Genomic DNA, 22,295 nt, shown 5'->3' with positions numbered 1-22,295 from the left:
CTGTCTGGAACTTCGCAAAACTGTGCAGCTGAGTGATAAATGGTGTAAGGTCTCAGTGCCGCTATCTATTTATCTATCTGTACAAATATCTATGTATCAATCCAACTGTAGGTCCGTCTGTCTGTCCATCCATCTATTGGGTCAATCAAATTTGAGGACAGGAACTAATTTGCGATATTCATTACTTTTTCTATATTTTATCTGTGGCATAAGAATGCAGATGTGTTTTGTAAATTGTACAGTGATTACAAATCATCTGTCCTAAATTTGGGTGTTTTGCATATTAATGCATTATTAAGTTGGCTTGAAAAAGCCAACTTACTGTTATGCTATTTTCTTCTGAGATTAAAATTTCCAACTCTAACTCCTCCTAGAGCTTTAACTCTACATACTCCAAACTCGGGTCAGATCTTCAGACTGTTCTGGCTTAGTGTGCTATATCTTTTCTAACTATATCGGACTTACGGATTTCCTAAAAAAGACTGTTAAAGCTCGGAAAAATCCCATTGACTTTCATTGACGGAATGTTCAAATGAGCCAAGACTGTTCAAACTCCAACTGTCAAAATTCAAATTTAAACTACGGAAGCCCATTAGACTCAAAAACTCAATTAGACTCAAGTGCCATTCTATGTAGTCTACTATTTCTAATCCATTGAAACTCATTCAAACTCATAAACTTATCTATATATCTATCATCTATCTATCAAACTAAATCTATCAAACTAAATCTACAAACTAGCAACACCCTATCAACCACCCCGAGTACCCTAGCAACCGCATAGCAACACCTTAACGACCACCCAGAGTACCCTAGCAGCTGCATAGCAACACCATAGCGACCACCCTGAGTACCTTAGCAACCGCAAAGTAACACCCTAGCGACCACCCCGAGTACCTTAGCAACCGCATAGCAACACCCAGCATACCATAGAGACCACCCCGAGTACGCTAGCAACTGCATAGCAACACCTTAGTGACCACCCCGAGTACACTAGCAACCACATAGCAACACCCCGAGTACCCCTAGCAACTGCATAGCAACACCTTAGTGACCACACCGAGTACCCTAGCAACCGCATAGCAACACCATAGCGACCACCCCGAGTACCATAGCAACCGCATAGCAACACCCTAGCAACCGCGTAGCAACACCCAGCATACCATAGCGACCACCCCGAGTACCCTAGCAACCACATAGCAACACCATAGCGACACCCCGAGTACCCCTAGCAACCGCATAGCAACACCATAGCGACCACCCTGAGTACCTTAGCAACCGCATAGCAACACCATAGCGACCACCCCACAGCAACCATCCTGAGTACGTTAGCAACTGCATAGCAGCACCCTAGCAACCACCCAGAGTACCCTAGCAACTACATAGCAACATCTTAGCAACCACTAAGAGTACCCTAGCAACTGCATAGCAACACCTTAGTGACCACCCCGAGTACCCTAGCAACCGCATAGCAACACCATAGCGACCACGCCTAGTACCCTAGCAAACACATAGCAACACCGTAGCGACCATCCTGAGTACCTTGGCAACTGCATAGCAACACCCTAACAACCACCCAGAATACCTTAGCAACCATCTCGAATACCATAACAACCGCATAGCAACACCTTAGCAACCACACAGAGCACCCTAGTACTCTATCAAAATTACTAAACTAAAACTGAAACTTTCAAACTGAAACCTTTTAAAACTACTTCAAACTTTCTGGACCGGCTTTTTCAAGCCAACTTAAAGTTTGTCTCGATAAACTTTTTTATCTAGTTTGACATACTTCTCTACTGAATTGTATTTCATAATTGATGTGAAATGCTAAACCAAATGTCCCAAGACTCGAAAATGTACAAAAGAGAGTGATGTCATCTTAATCGATAGTGCATAAAACATTTTTGTGTTCCCCAAAATAAATACCAAGCATGCCAAAGAAAAACACTCCCTGTGAATAATGAGTTGCACTAATATTTTAAATGGTCTTAGTGGGATCTGGATACCACATGACTCCTCAACTATGTTTGGAGAGAGCTACAGTATCTCTTCAGCTGGGTGGGGCTTCTCCATATTATTGCCCTAGAGAGAAAAAGAGATAAACAGACCAGAAGAGAAATTGATAGAATGAGTAAGAACATCAAACAATGGTCTAATAAACCAACTGTGGGTGTGGAGAGTTCACTTAATATCATATTGGAGTTGACACAATGAAAAAGGCAGGAAAAGGAGGAGTGTACAGGATAGACAAAAGCACAAAAGAGCGCCGAAAGAACCCAAAGCCAACCGCAGATATGATTTAAAGACCATTTGGGCTGTGCCAGGGATTTGCTTTATTTGCCTGCCCAGAGTTGGTATGAGCATGCCCAGATGACAGAGGCACCTAAAACCCACGGTGAAAACAATCTTGTCTGCTTTAGATCAGCACACCATATGCAAAAACAGCTCAAAAAGAATTTGGAAAGCCGTTGAAGAGAAATGTGTTCATCTTAAGGTTTGATGTCAGTGTAAACATCACTGAGGTGACTAGAAAAGTGTGTCAGGCCCATTCTGTTATGTGTCAAATTCTTCCTCGTTTTCTCTTTTTAGGAGGAATGTTGTTGGTGAGGCTTATCAATCAAAGAGACAGCTGACATTTATCTTTAATGCTAAGTCTGACTCTGCCTCCCCTCTCTTTCTCCATTCACATTCCTATCACGATTACCTGGAGCATCTGGACGAGTCTCATGCCGTTGGATCGTTCCTTAACAAAGAACAACAAAAAGTCATGCAACTTGCCAAGTAAATGTTAGACTACATTTCTTTGACAATATTCTTGTTATAACCTTAACCACACACTTCCCAAAAAGAGAAATGACTGATTGATAAGAATGTTGTTCAAGCCTCAAACCAGCCCTACAGGCCAAACCCTAAACCTTGTTGACAAAAATGTTGTTGCAAGGATGTTGTATAACATCGTATACAGAAAACTTATGATGAGCAGCTTGTCATATACAAGCGTTGGGAGTCAGTTGCACATTGCTGAACTTAAAAATGAAGGCTGGTGCTGTGCAACAACAACATTTAGAATGTGGAAGAGCGCCCCCTACAGGATCATCTCAGCAACTTGCTGCTAAAGCTAATGAACCCAGTGGAAACAGGTGTCCATATTGACATTAACACTATTGTAGTTTGGGTCTATCTGTCTATAGATGACATTCTAGTGACTATAAGTAACTTTGCAATGTCAACTTATTCTACTAAGCCTAACATAACAGTCTACTAACACTCTGAGAGTTAGTTGACATGTTTGCAAAGTAAAATTAAAATTAAAATGAAGAAGACCCCATGATTTACTCACCCTCAAGCCATCCTAGGTGTATATGACTTTCTTCTTTGTGATGAACACAATCAGAGTTATATTAATAATCACCCGGATGCTCCCAAGCTTTATAATGGCAGTGCATGGAAACCATCTGTTTGAAGCTCAAATAAGTGCATCCATCCATTATAAACGTACTCCTGGGGGTTAAAGGTGCAATATGTAATATATTTTTGCAGTAAAATATCCAAAACCCACTAGGCCAGTGTTATATATTTTGTTCACTTGAGTACTTACAATATTTCAAATGTTTCCAACTATATGGGAAAATTGCAATTTTAACCAAGGCTCCAGGACGTGTGAGGAGTCGCCTGTCAATAGCGTCATACCCGCGTTACCCTCGGTTTCCTGTTTTATTTTGTAGAAACCATGGAAACACCAAAGACGCTTTAATATTTAAATGTTTTAATAGGCAAGGGAACAACTGTTTTGATATATTTATAGACAGAAAACTAATTATTGTTATATATCTCAACACATTTAGTCTTATTGTTTAAATCTATTTTTCTTGATTTTTTGCGATTACCATGCTTTACCATGCCTCAGAGAAAAACACTATTTTGTGAAGTAGCTAACATAACATAATCAGATGCAGCTTTATTTTTAGTAACAGTAATACAGCATTTTCTCCATCATACAATGTTTTAAAATTAATTACATGCCATTTATCAACACAAGTCATCCAGCATTTAATGATATTCTAAAATCGATCTATCTTACTGCAGTGTGTAACAGTGTCTCACAGCAGCCGCCGCGCGAACGCAGAGTGTAACGTTATAACATCATTTTCAACACTCTCAAATGTATCTAATATGATAAACAGAGCTGCGTTACCTCATACTCATGACCAGAAAGCGAAAGCAGCGCCGGCGACTGTGTCATAATAAAAGTTCAGCTGCTCGCGAAGCGGGTGTTGCGCAATCGCTCCTCGTTCAGCTCCCACAACACTCGGTCCTGCTCTGCTTCATACTACAGTAACGTTAATAATCGCATCCATGAACATGATTTCTTCCCGAGTCCTATATCCCTATTTTTTTGCACCGTCGATTGCGGTGAAGACCACATGTCCCAAGTTTCTGCGCTCAAACTTGGCGTCATCAAGCTACGCCTTTGTTTTGAATAGGCCTCTAGCGGACAGAAAATATTACATATTGCACCTTTAAGCTTCGCTTCAGAGTGCCTTTATTAACCCCCCGGAGCCGTGCGGAGTACAATGACGGATGGATGCACTTTTTTGAGCTTCAAACTTTCCGTGCACTGCCATCAGGGTGATTACTAATATAATTCTGATTGTGCTCATCAGAAAGAAGAAAGTCATAAACTTAGCATTGCTTGAGGGTGAGTAAATCATGGGGCCATTTTCATTTCAAAGTGAACTAATCCTTTAATAGAATGTCTAAAGTGGACCATCAAAATGTAATCCAGATGTCCATTATCTGATTGAATTGGCCATGTGCACTTTAATAATGTGCTAACACCAGATTATTTTACAATAATACATTTTAGACTGATCTACAAATTGGACAGGTTTAGTTTCTATGTGCTTATCAAGGAATATTTTCCTAGCTAAAGGCCAGATAAACATGACCGCGATGAAGAGGGGGGTCTTGCAGGATAAACACCTTTAACTAAGGCTGAGAAGACAGCACTATATAATTAGCCTGAATTTATATAGGCAGAAAGAGAGGACTAACCTGACAACCATATTTTGCTATACTGTCATTTCTCAAGTATCTGTAACAAACAAGCTCAACAATTTTGTGACTGATGAGTGTAATTCCAGGATCCCGTCTGTCACATTTGTGCTGTCACCACTATGATCCTCCAGGGATTTGGATCATATCCCTGGCCTGTCTTGACTCTTCACGTGTGGGGCCTATGCTATAATTTTGCTACACAGCAGCAATGCTTTGCATCTGGGTTTCATCACCTCAGGGAGCTACAAATCAACATATCTCTCGCACCGTTAGTGCTCACAGGGAAAACAAGTGCTAAGGAGGCAAGCGTGCAAGTAAGTGCACTTAATGTCTGGCAGGGAAAGCACCATGTAAATAAATTCCTGCACGAGGGGTGACATTGAAGGAAAGAATTCCCTCCTGGAAAACTCCACCCTAGTGTGGCGTGAGGTGAGGGGAGGTAAAACAACAGAGCCCCTCGTGCAACTTTGGACAGTTACGATGGGAGGAAATGACGGTATAGTCTTAAGTTTGCCGCCATTTAGAGACAATGGAACCGGGCTTCCTTGAATTGTGCCCGGTTTCCACAGCTATGTGTAAGAAAACACACCAAGGACTAACTTTTCCCCAATAGTGCTGGCCTAGATTGGAATTTTCAATGGTGTGAAATGGTCAAGACGTTAGCATGAGCGTAACACCTGTCCCTCGAGATCCCGAACTTGTACGTCACAATAACGATGAATATCTGGATACATAGTTGAAGTGGAAAGATGGGGGGAAAAATCCATTCATATTACTGCAAAAGTTTATTGGATTACAAAAAGAAAGCTATGAAAAAATAAAGTGCAATTTTAGACCTAAAACAGGAAAAAAGGAAAAGTGACTTTTCAGTAGCCAAAGAACAAAAGCCATTATTGCTTCTGTTTATTAATACTAAATTATTAATAATAAAGACACGGTCACATTGACAACACTTATTAAGTTGGGTCACCATCAGCTGTCTTTTGAATGAGAAATACTAAGATTGGTCATTAATTTCTACAATAGTGGCAGTATATATTTATGTGTAATTGTAATTGAATGAAACTGGCTTGCAGTGCTCCTAAAAAAAGTTGAATTCTTAGGTGTTCCTTCAGGAGGCCATGATCTTTTTCTTGCACTCTACGGAGCAGAGCAGCATTCCCTGCAGGGCCATGAAGCGCTGGCCCATGAGGCACTTGGAGCAGCAGGAGCACTGGAAACACTGGGGCTCAGCGTGCCAATGGTGCTCTCCATACGACACACGCTGAGCTTCAGGCTCGATGGGGTTCTGACAGGCCGCACAACACTGTCAACATAGAGAGACATTGAGAAATTCACAGGAAATAGTATATTATAATACATTTATTTGTTTGAAATAACACTTGTGGCAAAGGTCACCTATTATGCTTACTACAGGCACAACCATGCTGGTTTATTCTGGGATATAAAATATACATTAAATGTGTGTGTGTGTGTGTGTGTGTGTGTGTGTGTGTGTTTTACACACACACATTTAATGTATATTTTATATCCCAGAATAAACCAGCATGATTGTGCCTGTACACACACACACACACACACACACACACACACACACACACACACACACACACACGTGTGTAAATATTTATTCTTAATAAAATTAAAAATGTAATTTATAATATTATAAATATAAATAAATATATATATATATAAATATGTATTCAGAATGTGTGTATGAATATTTATTCTAAATAATATTTAATATTAGAAATTAAATATTTAGAATAAATATACATATATACGTACATACATAATTATGTACATATGCATATTTATTCTAAATAATATATGTTATTCTAAATATTTAATTTATAATAATAATATAAATTAAATATTTATTTATTCTAAATTTATTTTAAATATTATATATATATATATATATATATATATATATATATATATTAAATGTATAACGTATAAATTAAATATTTAAAATATGAGTTATATATATATATATATTATAAATATCTATTTATTTATTTTTTATAATAATTATATCATAAATTAAATATTTAATATTTAGAATATTTATATAAATAGATATTTAGAATATATATATATATATATATATATATATATATATATATATATATATATATATATATATATATATATATATATATATATATTTCTAAATTAATATTTATTCTAAATATTTAAAATTATTAAGTATAAATAATCATACATATGTATATTTGTACATATATATATATATATATATATATATATATATATGTGTGTGTGTGTGTGTGTGAATATTTATTCTAAATAATAATATTAAATATTTAATTTATAATATCATTACTAAAAATTAAATATTTATAATAAATATACATTATTATTTACATGAATTTATATATATATATATATATATATATATATATATATATATTTCTAAATTAATATTTATTCTAAATATTTAAAATTATTAAGTATAAATAATCATACATATGTATATTTGTACATATATATATATATATATATATATATATATATATATATATATATATATGTGTGTGTGTGTGTGTGAATATTTATTCTAAATAATAATATTAAATATTTAATTTATAATATCATTACTAAAAATTAAATATTTATAATAAATATACATTATTATTTACATGAATTTATATATATTATATATATATATATATATATATATATATATATATATATATATATATATATATATCCTAAATATTTAATTTATAATAATGATAATATTAGAAATTAAATATTTAATAATGTGATCAAAGTCATTTGGAAGCAAACCTAATCATTAATATTATTATATTATTAATATAATATAAGTATGTGCGTAAATAATTATTATAAAATATTACATGAAAATAATATACAGATGATAAAATATATAAACTCTGCTCTATTTGAAGTTTCAAATGAAGTTTCCTTCCTAAGCTGATGTCTAACAGATGAGTCATAAGAGCTGTGTGTTATCGGACAGGCAGGTGTTGAGAGGGACCGCTGGTGTCCGATATCACACGACTCCATTATGAGAGCATCCACCCTCCCTTTCCTCTGATTATCATGTCACTGGCACTTCCTTAATCTCCTTCACCTGCTCCTGAACCAATAAGGCTGACAAATAAATGCCGAGGCTGTTAATTTTAATAGCCCAGGCTTAACAGGAATTCAGTTCCATTTAGGCGTGACATGAATGATACTTGTAAAACGTGAGGGGTTGTAAAACTAGCTGCTAAATGTTTCGCTAGTTAGAAATGCACCGGCACAGTAAAACGGTCTTGTCTCGGATAGTTTTTGCTGCAGGTCATAACTATAATGTATTTCAGATGTTATGCCGACCACAATTAAATTGATAAAAATGTAAATATAAACTGTACTAAGATAGCAGGCTTAAATAAACCACAAGGTCATCTGTGTATCAAATAGAGACAGAGAAGGAGGGTGATGGAGAGAGAAAGTAAGGAATTTTTCCTCTTTACCACAGCATGGTTCTTCATGTAGCAGGGTTTGCAAACAGGCTTGTCGTTCTCCATGACGTAGGTCTCTCCAGCCAGCACACAGTCACATTCAAAACAGCAGAAGTGCTTCAGGTGCCAATTATGGCCCTCGGCCTGAGTGTACTCATTACTGAAGATGAGCTGGAGACCACACACACACACACACACACACACACACACATAAATTTCCCCTCAGTATTGTGCTTTAAGCAAACATGGTATGTTAAACACAATTTAAGAACAAAGGACAAAATTGCATTCATTATTTTACTAAGACTTTACCACGAAACATATGGTGTGGTCTAAACATCTGAGAGGACACTTTTTACTGTACCAATCTTTTTTTATGAACCATTGAACTTAGTTTTGCAGTACAATGCACACTGAGCCGCCAACTGCAGAATCAGCTTGTCGAAATCAAAAATTTTAGCACTTTTTACTGTATCAATTTTTTTAATTGGCCTTTGAACTTGGCACGTGGAATAATGCACCATCAGCCCATTTTTCAGCACTGTTTTTTGGCCGCCACAAAAGATGCGTTACAGCAGACATCATAACTTTATATCAGACATACTGCACTAACAAAATCCAAATTTTGAGCACTTTTTACAGTACTAATCTGTTTTTAGGGACCACTGAAGTTGGCGTATAGGACAATGCACACTAAGCCGCCTATTGCACAATCAGCCCAATTCGTGACAAGGTTACTGGGCCGCCACAGAGGATGCATTAAAGCAGACATAACAACTTTATACTAGATGTACTGCACTAACAAAATCTAAATGTTGAGCACTTTTTACTGTACTAATCTTTTTTTATGAACCACTGAACTTGGAATATAGGACAATGCACACAGCCGCCTACTGCACAATCAGCCCAATTTGTGACGAGGTTAGTGGGCCGCCACAGAGGATGCGTTAAAGTGGACAAAAAGGACTTATACTAGAGGTATTGCTCTAATAAAATCCAGATTTCTGAGCACTTTTTACTGTACCAATCTTTATTATGAACCATTGAACTTGGCATCTCAGACAAGGTGCTAAAGTGGACTAAAGTCTGTTATAGTAGATGTACTGCTCAAACAAAATCCAAATTTTCAGCACTTTTTACTATACCAAATCTTTCTTTATGGACCCTTCAACTTGGCATACAGGACAATGTACACTGAGCCGCCTACTGCGCCATCAGCTCATTAACTTTTCTTATTTAAAGGTGCCCTAGATTCAAAAATTTAATTTACCTCGGCATAGTTAAATAAAAAGAGTTCAGTAAATGGAAATGACATACAGTGAGTCTCAAACTCCATTGTTTCCTCCTTCTTATATAAATTATAAGACTGTTACGTAATATTTGCATATGCCAGCCCATGTTCCCAACATTATAAAAGGCATTATACAAGGGCAGAATGTCTGGATGTGCACAGCTGAATCAACAGACTAGGTAAGCAAGCAAGGACAATAGCGAAAAATGGCAAATGGAGCAAAAATAACTGACATGATCCATGATATGATATTTTTAGTGACTAAAATTTTAGTGTTGCTAATGTACTGTTAAATGTGGTTAAAGTTACCATCGTTTCTTACTGTATTCACGGAGACAAGAGCCATCGCTATTTTCATTTATTAAACACTTGCAGTCTGTATAATTCATAAACACAACTTCATTCTTTATAAATCTCTCCAACAGTGTAGCATTAGCCGTTAGCCACGGAGCACAGCCTCAAACTCATTCAGAATCAAATGTAAACATCAAAATAAACACTGTACTAACGCGATTAGACATGCTGCATGACAAACACTTTGTAAAGATCCATTTTGAGGGTTATATTAGCTGTGTGAACTTTTTTTATGTTGTTTAAGGGAAGCGCAAGCTCTTGGGCCGTGGAGCTCGAGATTTAAAGGGGCCACGCACCCTGAATCGGCTCATTTCTAATTATGCCCCAACATAGGCAGTTAAAAAAATTAATTAAAAAAAATTTATGGGGTATTTTAAGCTGAAACTTCACAGACAAATTCAGGGGACACCTTAGACTTATATTACATCTTGTAAAAAAAAAAAAGTTCTAGGACACCTTTAAACCTGAAAATAATCAAAGTTAAGGTTGTGAAACATTTGAAACATTGAAGATTCTGCACTATTTCCAGGTTGCTTAACAAATGTAAGCAAATTCGTGACACTGACCACTGAACTACTTTGCCTCAACTCACCTCATCACAACCTGCACACCGAGGCTTTTCGCTATCTCCATAATGCCGGCCACAGTACAGCTGATCCTTCTTCCAAAAATAGATCATGTCCACCAGGAGCTCGCTGCAGTTACAGCACACAAAGCATGCAGGGTGCCAGAGTTTATCGTAGCCTGCCCGCTCGGCGTAAACAGCTGGCTCACCCTTCTTCATGGGCAGCTGGCACCGGTGACATGACTGTGGGCAGAGATCCGGTGATGAGTTCAGCTTGGCATAAACATCAATGAAAAATGAAAGGGGGGAAAAACACAGTGGGGGGAGGTTGGTATTAATGAACAAGACCAGAGATGTGAATTCATCACCCCAGGTGGAACATGAGTATTGGAAATAAGAAAAGCTACAAATTCTAAAGAATAGAAACAAGATTCCAATGACTTTATATCAAACATTGTGACTATTTCTCATAATTACAACTTTATATCTTACAGTATTAATTATACATGTTTATGACTTTTTATCTAATAATTACAACTTTATTTCTGACTTTATATCTTATAATTATGGCTTATGATTATCATATTTATGACTTTATATCTCAATGTATCTTTTGAGTAATAGCTTTTTTTATTTATGGCACTTTATGATTATTTTACCTTTATTTCTCACAATATGACAATCCCATAATCATTACTTTTCTTATTTTTTGTACTACATATCTCATAATTCTACTTTTTCAGATAATTTCTCATATTTATGACTATATCTCACAATGCAATAATTATTATTTCTCATATTTATAACTTTTTTTCCCTAATTATACCTTCTTGCATTTATGACTATCTCAAAATGCAACTATTTATGATTCATAATGCGATTATTTATGACCATTTCTCATATTTATGACTTTATATCTTATAATGTACATTTATTTTTGGTAATTATGACTTCATATCTCACAAAATACCTTTTTTTCGTAATTGCGACTTTATATTGGTTTTATATTTATAATTTTAAACTATTTTATTATACTGCAACCTGTTGTTATGATTGGAAAGCAGCAGCGGAGGGCAAGATTTTCAGTGAATAACAAAATTATTTCAGTTTGTTCATCTGAAAGTTATTAGCTGCGTCTCATTTCGAAGGCTGCATCCTCCAGAGGGCGCATTTGTCATTAAGGCAGCTTCATTTCAGTAAACTGACTGCTACATTCCAAAGTCATAAAGAAATTACAACAATTTATGCTTCACTAGGAATAACAGTCTATTTTATAATGGTCACTTTTCTGAAACAAGGCATCCTTTATGATGCATGGCGCTGACAAACGCGACCGCTGGAAGACGCAGCCTTCAAAATGAGACACAGCAATTGTTTGACTTAAGAAGACTTGAAATATAGTGAATGAATTGTATGGATCTTTTTGGAGCTTGAAAAATGTGAACATTATGAGCTGTTGTTCTATGCAAAAGAACTGCTGAAGATAGTTTAAATTATTCTTGTGTGTTCCAGGCAAACAATAACAACATACAGGTTTGGAACAACATTAGGTTGAGTAAATAGAGACACAATGTTCATTTCTAGGTGAACTATCCCTTTAAAAAAGGCAAGAACATTAGGCTGATGGCGTACATGTGTTTCCATCATGAGATTTCAGATGCTTACAAAAGATTTTGGAAAAATCCGCCCAAGCTCGAACATAACCACAGGGACTAAGTGTGGTAATTTATGAAGATCTCTGGAAGAACATATCGTTCATTCCAGCTGCCTGACTAACACAGGTTTGGCAGTACATGAACTGCTCTAATGTTAATCAAGTGAATCCGGAGATAAGCACAGGAGAACGATTCGGCTCCCGTGGTGCACATGTGGTGGAAATAAATACTGCTGCTCAACAGCTCCAAAGGGGATTTTCATTAATAGATGGTGACATTTAAATGGCAATAAATTAGATATAAATGGATAATGAGAATAAAAAGGTTACAAATGCTATTTGTATGTAATAGAGAAAAGTATTCATGACAAGCAACATTCACAATAGTCTGTTCCTCATGTTGGATTCAAAACGTTCAGTTACCAGCCCAAATTGTGTTTGAGTTACCATTGCAAAATGTAGGAATGGAATACTTACATAGCTACCAGCAGGTCCACCGACTGAAGTTCCAGAAGCCCCTGGGGCGCCAACTTTTCCCATTGTAGCAATAGCATCACCTTTGTCACCTGGCATCCCTGTTGTTCCAGCACCTGGCTTCCCTCCAGCCCCGAGACCTTGAGGCCCCTTTTCCCCGGCCAAACCTGCCTGGAGCCCCATCTCTTCGGGCACGGTGATGTCGCCTACGCCCAACGCCTCATCCTTGTACTTTCGGACATACTGCTGCATTAGTTTAACCTCGCTGGGTGAGAGTTCGTGGCAGCGCTCAGGGTCTTGGTCGTGGTCAGGAAGCTGCTTGGCCATCTGCTTCTTACGGTAATCTGCTCCCGCCGAACCAGCGATGGGCCGCCGCTCCGGAGGCAGAAGTTCCATGTAGCGCAGGGCCTGAGAGGACAAAAGTGATGTTTTTTGGTCAATATGATTAACTATGGTAATGTGATGTACTTTTGAGTGAAACAGGATATTCAAAAATAAATTACAAAGTTATATAGGATTGGAGTGGCAGGACTTTCATATTATATATTTAATTTTTTATTATGAGATATGCTTAAAGATATGTTTATAATTATTTTACAATAATGTTATATATAAAATAATTATAAAAATATCTTTGAGCATATCTCAAAAAAAAAAAAATAATAATAATAATAATAATAATAAATATATATATATATATATATATATATATATATATATAATTCAAGTAACAATATATATATATATATACATTTATAATTCTAGTATTTTATTAAAAATAATTTATTAAAAATATTTTATTAAAAATAATTTGCAACAAAGTTTACAGAAAATAAGGTTCAGCTTGATTTTTTATTAATGAAAAAACTTTTCATTGTTCAGATTTTATAAAAACTACAAGAACATATGCATTTTTAGATTTTTTTTTTAAAGAATAGCATTTTTACTGAGGAAAAAAAGTAATTTTAATAATAATAAAATAAATAAATAAATAAAAACATAACTGGTAATATTGTAGGCTCCTGCATTTCCTTATTTTTAAGTATCAGCTACATTATACATGCAAATGATATTTTTATTATTCAGCATTTTTTAAGACTTATTTTTTAAGATTATTGAGAGGGCACAAAAGTTTTCCAAATCAAAAGTTTTTCCTATCAAAGTGGGCAGTCTCCAAAAAAAAGTGGAGAACAGTGACCTCTAGTGAAAACAGGTATCATAGTACAATTACTTGACCCTCAAGAAAGAGTAATGTAATGTAATATAATATAATATAATATAATATAATATAATATAATATAATATAATATAATATAATATAATATAATATAATATAATATAATATAATATAATATAATATAATATAATATAATTTTAAGATTAAGAGAGTTACCATGCATTGGTTGATCCCAGGTGGAGCCCATTCATAGGTAACGGACTTAACCACATCTGTCTTGGCAGGCACTGCAGTGAGGGTTGGGACAACAGTAGTGGCAGCACCAGGGCCTTTAGATGGGATGGCAGCAGTATGGCCTGTCCCTGATGCAGCAATACGGCCTGATGCTGGGGCAGCAGGGGAGTGAATTGCCGCCCCAGGGGCAGCTGGGGGGTGGATTGCCACCCCTGGGGCAGCAGGGGAGTGAATTGCTGCCCCTGGGGCCGCAGTGGCACCAACAGGTGGGGCACGAGCAGACTGAGTGCTGGGGGTGGAGGTCTGGCTGGAGCCGGGGACAAAGGTAGAAGGAGAAACAGGAGTAGCAGTGCTGATGGCGGCGGCCGGGATGCTGAAGGTAACTTGGTTGCCTCTGTAAGACGGGAGGCCATCTCTCTTCAACTTGGCTATAAGGCCAGTGTACTTGGTGTCCTCAAAAAGCTTCCCCACCTTCTTATTCTCCTCAGACTCGAGCTGCACGTCATGGTCCTCAACGCCGCACTTGCAGTTTCGGCAAATCTTTCTGATAAAGAGGATGACAGAATTCTTATTTTTGGGTGAACACTTGTGGAAACACTTGAAATCATACACTACCATTCAATGGTTTGCAGTCAGTCTGATTTTTTTTTAAAGAAATTAATACTATAGTATATTCATATATTGATCTTTTGAATTCTCTTAATTTATTGAAGAATCCAGCACAACTGTTTTCAACAGTGATAAGAAATGTTTCAACAAATCAGCATATTAGAATGATTTCTGAAGAATCATGTGACACTGAAGAGTGGAGTAATGATGCTGATAATTCAGCTTTGGCATCAGAGGAATTGCATTTAAAATGTGTTAAAAAATATATTAAAAATAGATGAAAAAGAATCAAGACCAAACCAAACGGCAGCAGCATAGTGGGAAAAATAAGTGATTGATAGAGAATGAGAGCAGCATATTATTACAGTAGGATGAGCTGTCTCTCTGAGTTACGTCTGTTTTGTTAAGTTAAGGGTCTGATAACACTAGTTTGGATTGCTGTGGCCATGTCAAGTTATGGCTTGCACAGATATTTGGTGATTACTTGGAAAAAGCGTGGGCCACATACTGAAATCCTTTCGTCATGATTTCTAGTGCTTTTTTTTTTTTTTTTTTAATGTATTGTGTTTCATTTAACTGTAAAGATTTCAGGGAAAAAAAGACCTGTTTCTGTAGAGCAAGATAAAGTGCATTGTTTATCTGAAAGTTGACAAAAGGTTTATATGGGACATGTCATGAAAAACTCAAACATAAATAAAAGTTAGACTTTGTTGACAGTTTGAATGGATTCATTTTGGTCACTTTGTTGCTTCAAACCAATGCAATTAGCTACGTTTCCTTCAGCCTATTTTTGTGTGTATTTCGGCATACTGCGTAAAAAATAAATAAAAATAATAATAAATTCTGGATATATGCCAAGATTAAATTCTAAAAATGCACAAACATATGCACTTAATTGAGGCAGATACATTTTCATCCAATAAGAAGACATGCACATAACTAAGATGGAAACACATTTAACAAATAAATCCCTTAAAGCGCAACAAAAATATTCACGTGACTTCGCCTAAACAGTAGGGCTGGGTCAATAAATCGATTCATCTCAATTTGTGGATCGATTCTGAGATTTTCCGAATGCATCGCGATTCTCTTTCGAATCGAAGCTAAGTTTTTAACAGCAGATGGCGCTCTAGGCTAGTTTTTTAAGCACACGCTCAAATGCTCATGAAGAAGAGTGCTTGTGCGTTCGCTGAAGGTTGATCCTTCTGAAATTTGTCAAAATGATTTGGTTTAATTCCCTGCCAGAAGTGTCTCACATGATTGCGTTCACAAATCCGAACGCAAGATAAAACGGCACTTGTTGTTGCATTTTGTTTGCACATTCTGAGTCTCAAGCAATTTACTATGTAGGAAACAAATTGCAGCAACTTCCATTTTTATTAATGATTCTTTGTGCCAGCTTCCCAGGAAGTGATGATGTTGTTCTCATGAACACATGGGATATAAGCTGTGCTTTATTCGTAAATATTTTATATTTTGTGCTCATAAGTTAAATTCACAACTTGAATGGAAAGGTTGCCATTGTGAACGCAAGGTCAGCGGGAGGGTAGAAGTGCTCAGGAAAACTAAATTATAAGGGAAGAAAATAAATTACTACAAAAGTAGAACATGGCCCCTTTAAGGACACTTTGAGCTGTTTTACATATCAATGAGAGCCAAGCAGAAAGAATGATGGTTTTTGGGAAATGTTACAACATAAATCGTAGCCACAAATCCAAAGAGGCTTTATCTTCACCCAAAATAAATGTTTCAGCATGTCAGTGATGCAAAGCATCAAAGCACAGATGTTTTAACCCAAAGCGGTTTACAAAAGAAAGACTTTGGATTAAAGCTGAGAAAGTGGGCCTAAGCCTGTCTGAGTCACTTCACACCCACTCAGACACTGGATGGCTAGTCGCCCATCTCTACTGCATGGAAACAAACACAAAGATGAAGTCCAATGACCTGTATCCTCATTGACGTATTTTCATTCAAAGAATTCCTGAAGCCCCATGAGGGTGCTTGGAAATGACATGCACTGCTGCTGTAGTGATAAAGCTCTGGCATGGGCATCTTGGCACCTGTGGTTCTCACTTCAGAAAAACTGGTCAAACGCAGCTAATGGCCAAAGCTCTCTCAGCATGACACTTTTCCTTGTCGTATTTGTCAGATAGATATGGTACTACATGTTGCCGTGTTTGTCAAGATGATGATGATGGATAAAAATGGAGAAGTCAAATCAGTGATGGCCCAAACACGATTATACAATTTTCACAGTAAAAACCACATGCATGAAATACATAGGAAGGAAGCAAGCAAGTACAAACCGCCAGAAGTGAAGTTCAAAGCCTTCACACTTGTCCTTGCATTTCAGACAGGCAGCTCCGGCTCCAATCTCATGGCCCAGGGTTATCTGCCAAAACAACACATAAAGACACAAAAAGAGATCAACACGTATCAAACACAAGTGTTGGCCAAACCATATGAATACAGCATATGCATTTATGGTATTTTAATTAATCCTCTGGCACAAATGTGGTATGAAACCTTTTTTTTTAACAAATGATCAGTGAAAGGAGGTGCTGAACCTTCAGAAAACGTTAATTATCATCCTCAGAAGATCATGATTTCATTCAGCAAGTCAAGTCAAGTCAACTTTATTTATATAGCGCTTTTTACAATGCAGATTGTATCAAAGCAGCTTTACACTGATAACTGGTACATAATTTTTGCTGCACAGCAGCTCTTTAAGAAAAGTGTCAATACAGGCAGATCAGAAGCACTGTTGAATAAATGTCAAGAATACTGCTGAATATCAAATGTCAAGTGTCCCCAACTAAGCAAGCCAAAGGCGACAGCGGCAAGGATCCCAAACTCCATCAGGTGACATCAGGTGGCAAACAAATGGCAAATAGGTGTTAAAATGGAGAAAAAAAAAAAACCTTGGGAGAAACCAGGCTTAGCCGGGGGGCCAGTTCTCCTCTGGCGAACAGTGCTTTGTTACGAATCAGGTTGCTATCATAAATCTGATAGGATCGCAACATTCAAAGTATTTATTTCAGTTCCATCAAAGGACACAAAAGAGACAGTAAAGAGATTTATGTTTCAAATAAACCTTGTTCTTTTGAATGTTCTATTCTTCAAAGAATCCTGAAAGAAATGCATCATGGTTTCCACAAAAATATTAAGCAGGATGGGTCATGTGACACTGAAGACTGGAGTAATGACTGCTGAAATTAAATAATTGTAACAACATTACTGTATTTTCTACTGTACTCTTTAACATATCTTCAAAACAAAGCATTTGTGTTTCCTATTATTATTAAAATATATATATATCAAAATGCAGCATGTTCCCGGAAAGTTCTCTCACACATCATGTATGCATTACTTCCTTAATTGTGCCAAATCCAAAATATAGGAGAAACTGCAGTTCTTTGTGGTCTGTTTTTCATAAGACAAGCAGGCAAGATTCAAAAAGAGGCTGATGTCATAAGAAGTTTTTTTCTCCTCAGATAAAAGTGACTCTTAAAACTCCATAGAACTTACTATTTAGGACAAAAAAACAGACTTTACAAAACGTTTAAGTATGAAGCAGGGCAAAATTTCCATAAGTAAAGTAAAGAAAAGAATCTGACATCACTCTACTTCACTAGATATTATAATATTTATATAATAAAGTTCATTCCTGTCTCAACATTTCTCAACAGTAAACCTCCTGAGCTGGAAGACTGCCTTATAAGGTCAAGTATTTATCAAGATGGAGAACGCCTGCAGGGCTTTTGTTCAGTCTAAAATACAGAGATCCCTCCAGATCTGAGGAGTTACTGTTAATCTGCAAGATAGTGGTCCATAAACCTGTAACTACTATTATTTACTGTACCAACACTAGTGCAAACATTGGTTATTTCTTTCAAAAAAAAGACCATTTTGCAGTATTCACAAAGATGTAGCAAATGAAAAATATTTCATCTGTTAAAGATGCTTTCAACATTAACAAAATGTAAATATTAATCATTTTCCTTTATAAACTCTTCGTATACTTATTGTTGCAATTGTAAAAAAAAAAATGTGGAAATGTTCTCATTTATGAGAAACTGGCCATTTTATTAAATGGATAGTTCACTTCAAAAATTACAGTTCTCTGAAGACTGTTTTCCATGCTATCAAAACTAATGATGAACGCAACTTTCAAGCATAATACTTGTACACTATATAATTTGTTAATAATTTGTTTCAATTGAAAACTAATGGAAAGATTGAGACTTCACCTCCAGTAAGATCTTAAAGGGTTAGTTCACCCAAAAATGAAAAGTCATTATTTACTCGCCCTCATGTCGTTCCACACCCGTAAGACCTTCGTTTATCTTTAGAACACAAATTAAGATATTTTTGATGAAATCCAATGGCTTAGTGAGGCCCCATTTTGTCGAATCCTTTGTTTCGAATCAGTGGTTCGGAGCGTGTATCAAACTGCCAAAGTCACGTGAACCATTGAAATTTCGAAACACGACGTAACGAAGCCTTGTTTACTGAAATCACGTGACTTTGGCAGGTTGATACACACTCCGAACCACTGATTCGAAACAAAAGATTCGTAAAGCTTCATGAAGCAGTGTTCTGAAATCGCCCATCACTAGATATTGTTGAATAAAGTCTTTATTTTGGGGGGTTTTGGCGCACAAAAAGTATTCTCGTCGCTTCATAACATTAACGTTGAACCACTGTAGTCACATGAACTGTTTTAACTACGTCTTTAGTAGCTTTCTGGGCATTGAAAGTGTTAATTATCTTGCTGTCAATGCAGGCCTCACTGAGCCATCTGATTTAATCAAAAATATCTTAATTTGTGTTCCGAAGATGAACGAAGGTCTTACGGGTGTGGAACGACATTTTCATTTCCATTTTTGCATGAACTAACCCTTTAACTGCGTTGACTGGATCATTGATTTGGCAAGTTGAACTCAAGAACTGGATCAGTCTGATTTGTGAACGAATCATTCAGATTTGTTTATCAATCGGATGAATCATGATCAAATGAATAATTTGTTCACTAATCTGACAAGTTTGTCAGTGAAAAATAACATACATTTCAGTCTGTTCAACACACAAAGAGCACATATTAACTACTTTTATAGTGAATTTGTTCTTTTTGAGGCTTGACATCTTCCGTTTTCATTCATCGTCTTTGAAGAACATTTTTCAAAATATCTTTTGTGTTTCACAGAAGACAGAAAGAAAGTGATACAGGTTTGGAACAACGTGAGGGTGAGTAAATAACTGTTTTTAACAATAAGGAACTTCGCTATCTTGCAATAAACCCACTTCTTTCTTTACTCTACATGTACGTTACAACATATTTACCACTTTACCACCACTAAACAAATGTTCAACTTGGCTTGTGGTTAAATTACCGCAATATGCGATGAAAGAAACCCAGTTTCTGTAGTTACACCCTATAAGAAAAGTGAATATATCTGCAAAATTATACATAATAATCATAACATCTTGTTTACAATATGGAAAAAGGAAAATCTATCGACTCTATCAACTAAGCCAATAACGTTACATCCAATATTTTTTTTTCTATCAAATAAAGAAGGACCAGGACACTCCTATGCTTTACTTCCTATTAATGACCGCTTCCTATTACTTAATAAATGTAACCAAGCTTTTTCATTCGCTCTCAAATGTGACATTTGTAAAACCAAATGTTTCGCCATGCATAACAATGGCAGTGGCTTTATACCTTTAAGGGCGTTGCCGAATGTTTCTGCAACTAACCCTTTGGACCGTGACCAGTTCAATAAGCGTACCTTTTTAACTTCTTTCTCGATCTCCATTCTTGTCGAGCTTGTTTAGAGTTGATAACCAGCGCTGAATGTACTCCCACCGGCAACTTTCCCTGAAGGATCACTTTTGTTGAACGGGACAGTCTCCCACCTCTGTCCCCCTCACACTTACTCACGCTGAAAGACTTCCGCTCGTTGCCAATGTGCGCTGTTCAACCAATAGAAGCTGAGATGTAGATGAGAACTACCAATCAGCGCCAAGTATGACTTGTCAAAGTTACAAATCGAAACAAAAGCGGATAGATTGGAGAGCTGGAGGCTATGAGATATGACTAGTAAAATAATAGCCTATTATATTTTACTGTTATAGTCTGTGAAACGTGGATTATACTGCTTCATTTAAAATTATATTTATTTTATTCAGTTATTTATTTTAGATAGGCCTATTATTAATCAGAAATTATTATAAATAAAATGTAGGCCTAAAAGATGATAGATAGATAGATAGATAGATAGATAGATAGATAGATAGATAGATAGATAGATAGATAGATAGATAGATAGATAGATAGATAGATAGATAGATAGATAGATAGATAGATGGATGGATGATGGATGGATGGATGGATGGATGGATGGATGATAGATGGATGGATGGATGGATGGATAGATGGATGGATGGATGGATGGATGGATAGATGATAGATAGATAGATAGATGATAGATGGATGGATGGATGGATGGATGGATATCTTATGAATGACTTGTTTGTCAGTGAGTCAGTGTTGCTAATGCAAAGTAGGCCCTTCATTACCAAACACCAAGTAACTAAATTAGGATACAATTATAAGTAATTTGCAAACTGTTAAACATTGGTTACTTTAAAACTAACCTTCATCAGGGAGCCACCATGGCGCTTATAGGCTACTGTTAGCTTTTTATATCTGACGACTTTATTTAGGCTTCAAAATGTATAAATGTTGTGTTAACTTGTAAAGATTATCTTGATAGACAAAACGTGTAAGTGTCATAACCCTTTGTTAAACACAGAGCTTATTTTTTGTGATTTTCCAAAAGTTCAAGGGAACCCGTCCTCTGAGGTACTCTATAACAGACCGGCGTGGATCTATAAATTATTAATTCAAGAACAATGTGTAAGTTTACTGCAACAATGGAGGCTTTTGGGATTTTGCGGGCGGGGGCGGGACAAAACATCAATGTCGCAGGCTGGAGCGGGACAATATAACTTTTTTTTTTGCGAGAGTGGGCGGGCGCGGGACTGAAAAATCCGTCCCACACAGGTCTCTAACTTGGAACTTTGTGTTATGGGTGGTTGTTGGGGGTTGGGATATCATCTTACCCCAAGGGTCTAATTTTATCTTTTTACTTCAAAATATTAACTATAACTTTTATTCCACAAATCTAAAAACTTTAATGTGTCCACAAATCCCTCATTAACAAATAGACACACACACACACAAAACAAAAAGATAAATATAGCTGCAAGCAGCGATGACGGGCCCAAGCCCCGGTGCCACCACCACCCGGTGGCTTAAGGAAACCTGTGCATGATGGGCAACATATAATCTTAAAGGTCCCGTTTTTCGTGGT

At 36.4% G+C, this 22,295-nt stretch overlaps 1 protein-coding gene across 1 annotated transcript; it reads right to left on the bottom strand.

The window, feature by feature from the left end:
- Positions 1-3,403: 3,403 nt before the first annotated feature.
- tes (testis derived transcript (3 LIM domains)) lies at positions 3,404-20,871 on the bottom strand. The gene is made up of 7 exons (XM_067378792.1): positions 20,709-20,871; positions 17,220-17,305; positions 14,287-14,848; positions 12,897-13,301; positions 10,793-11,008; positions 8,568-8,726; positions 3,404-6,367 (listed from the first exon to the last, which is right to left on the bottom strand). The coding sequence occupies exons 1-7, from the start codon at positions 20,733-20,735 to the stop codon at positions 6,173-6,175; spliced, it is 1,650 nt and encodes a 549-aa protein (XP_067234893.1). The 5' UTR covers positions 20,736-20,871; the 3' UTR covers positions 3,404-6,172.
- Between the last annotated feature and the right edge of the window lie 1,424 nt (positions 20,872-22,295).

Source organism: Chanodichthys erythropterus, chromosome 24 (assembly GCF_024489055.1).
Source record: "Chanodichthys erythropterus isolate Z2021 chromosome 24, ASM2448905v1, whole genome shotgun sequence".
Classification (NCBI taxonomy): Eukaryota; Metazoa; Chordata; class Actinopteri; order Cypriniformes; family Xenocyprididae; genus Chanodichthys; species Chanodichthys erythropterus.
Note: the sequence above shows the minus strand (reverse complement) of the source record. Positions and strands in the feature narration are given on the sequence as shown.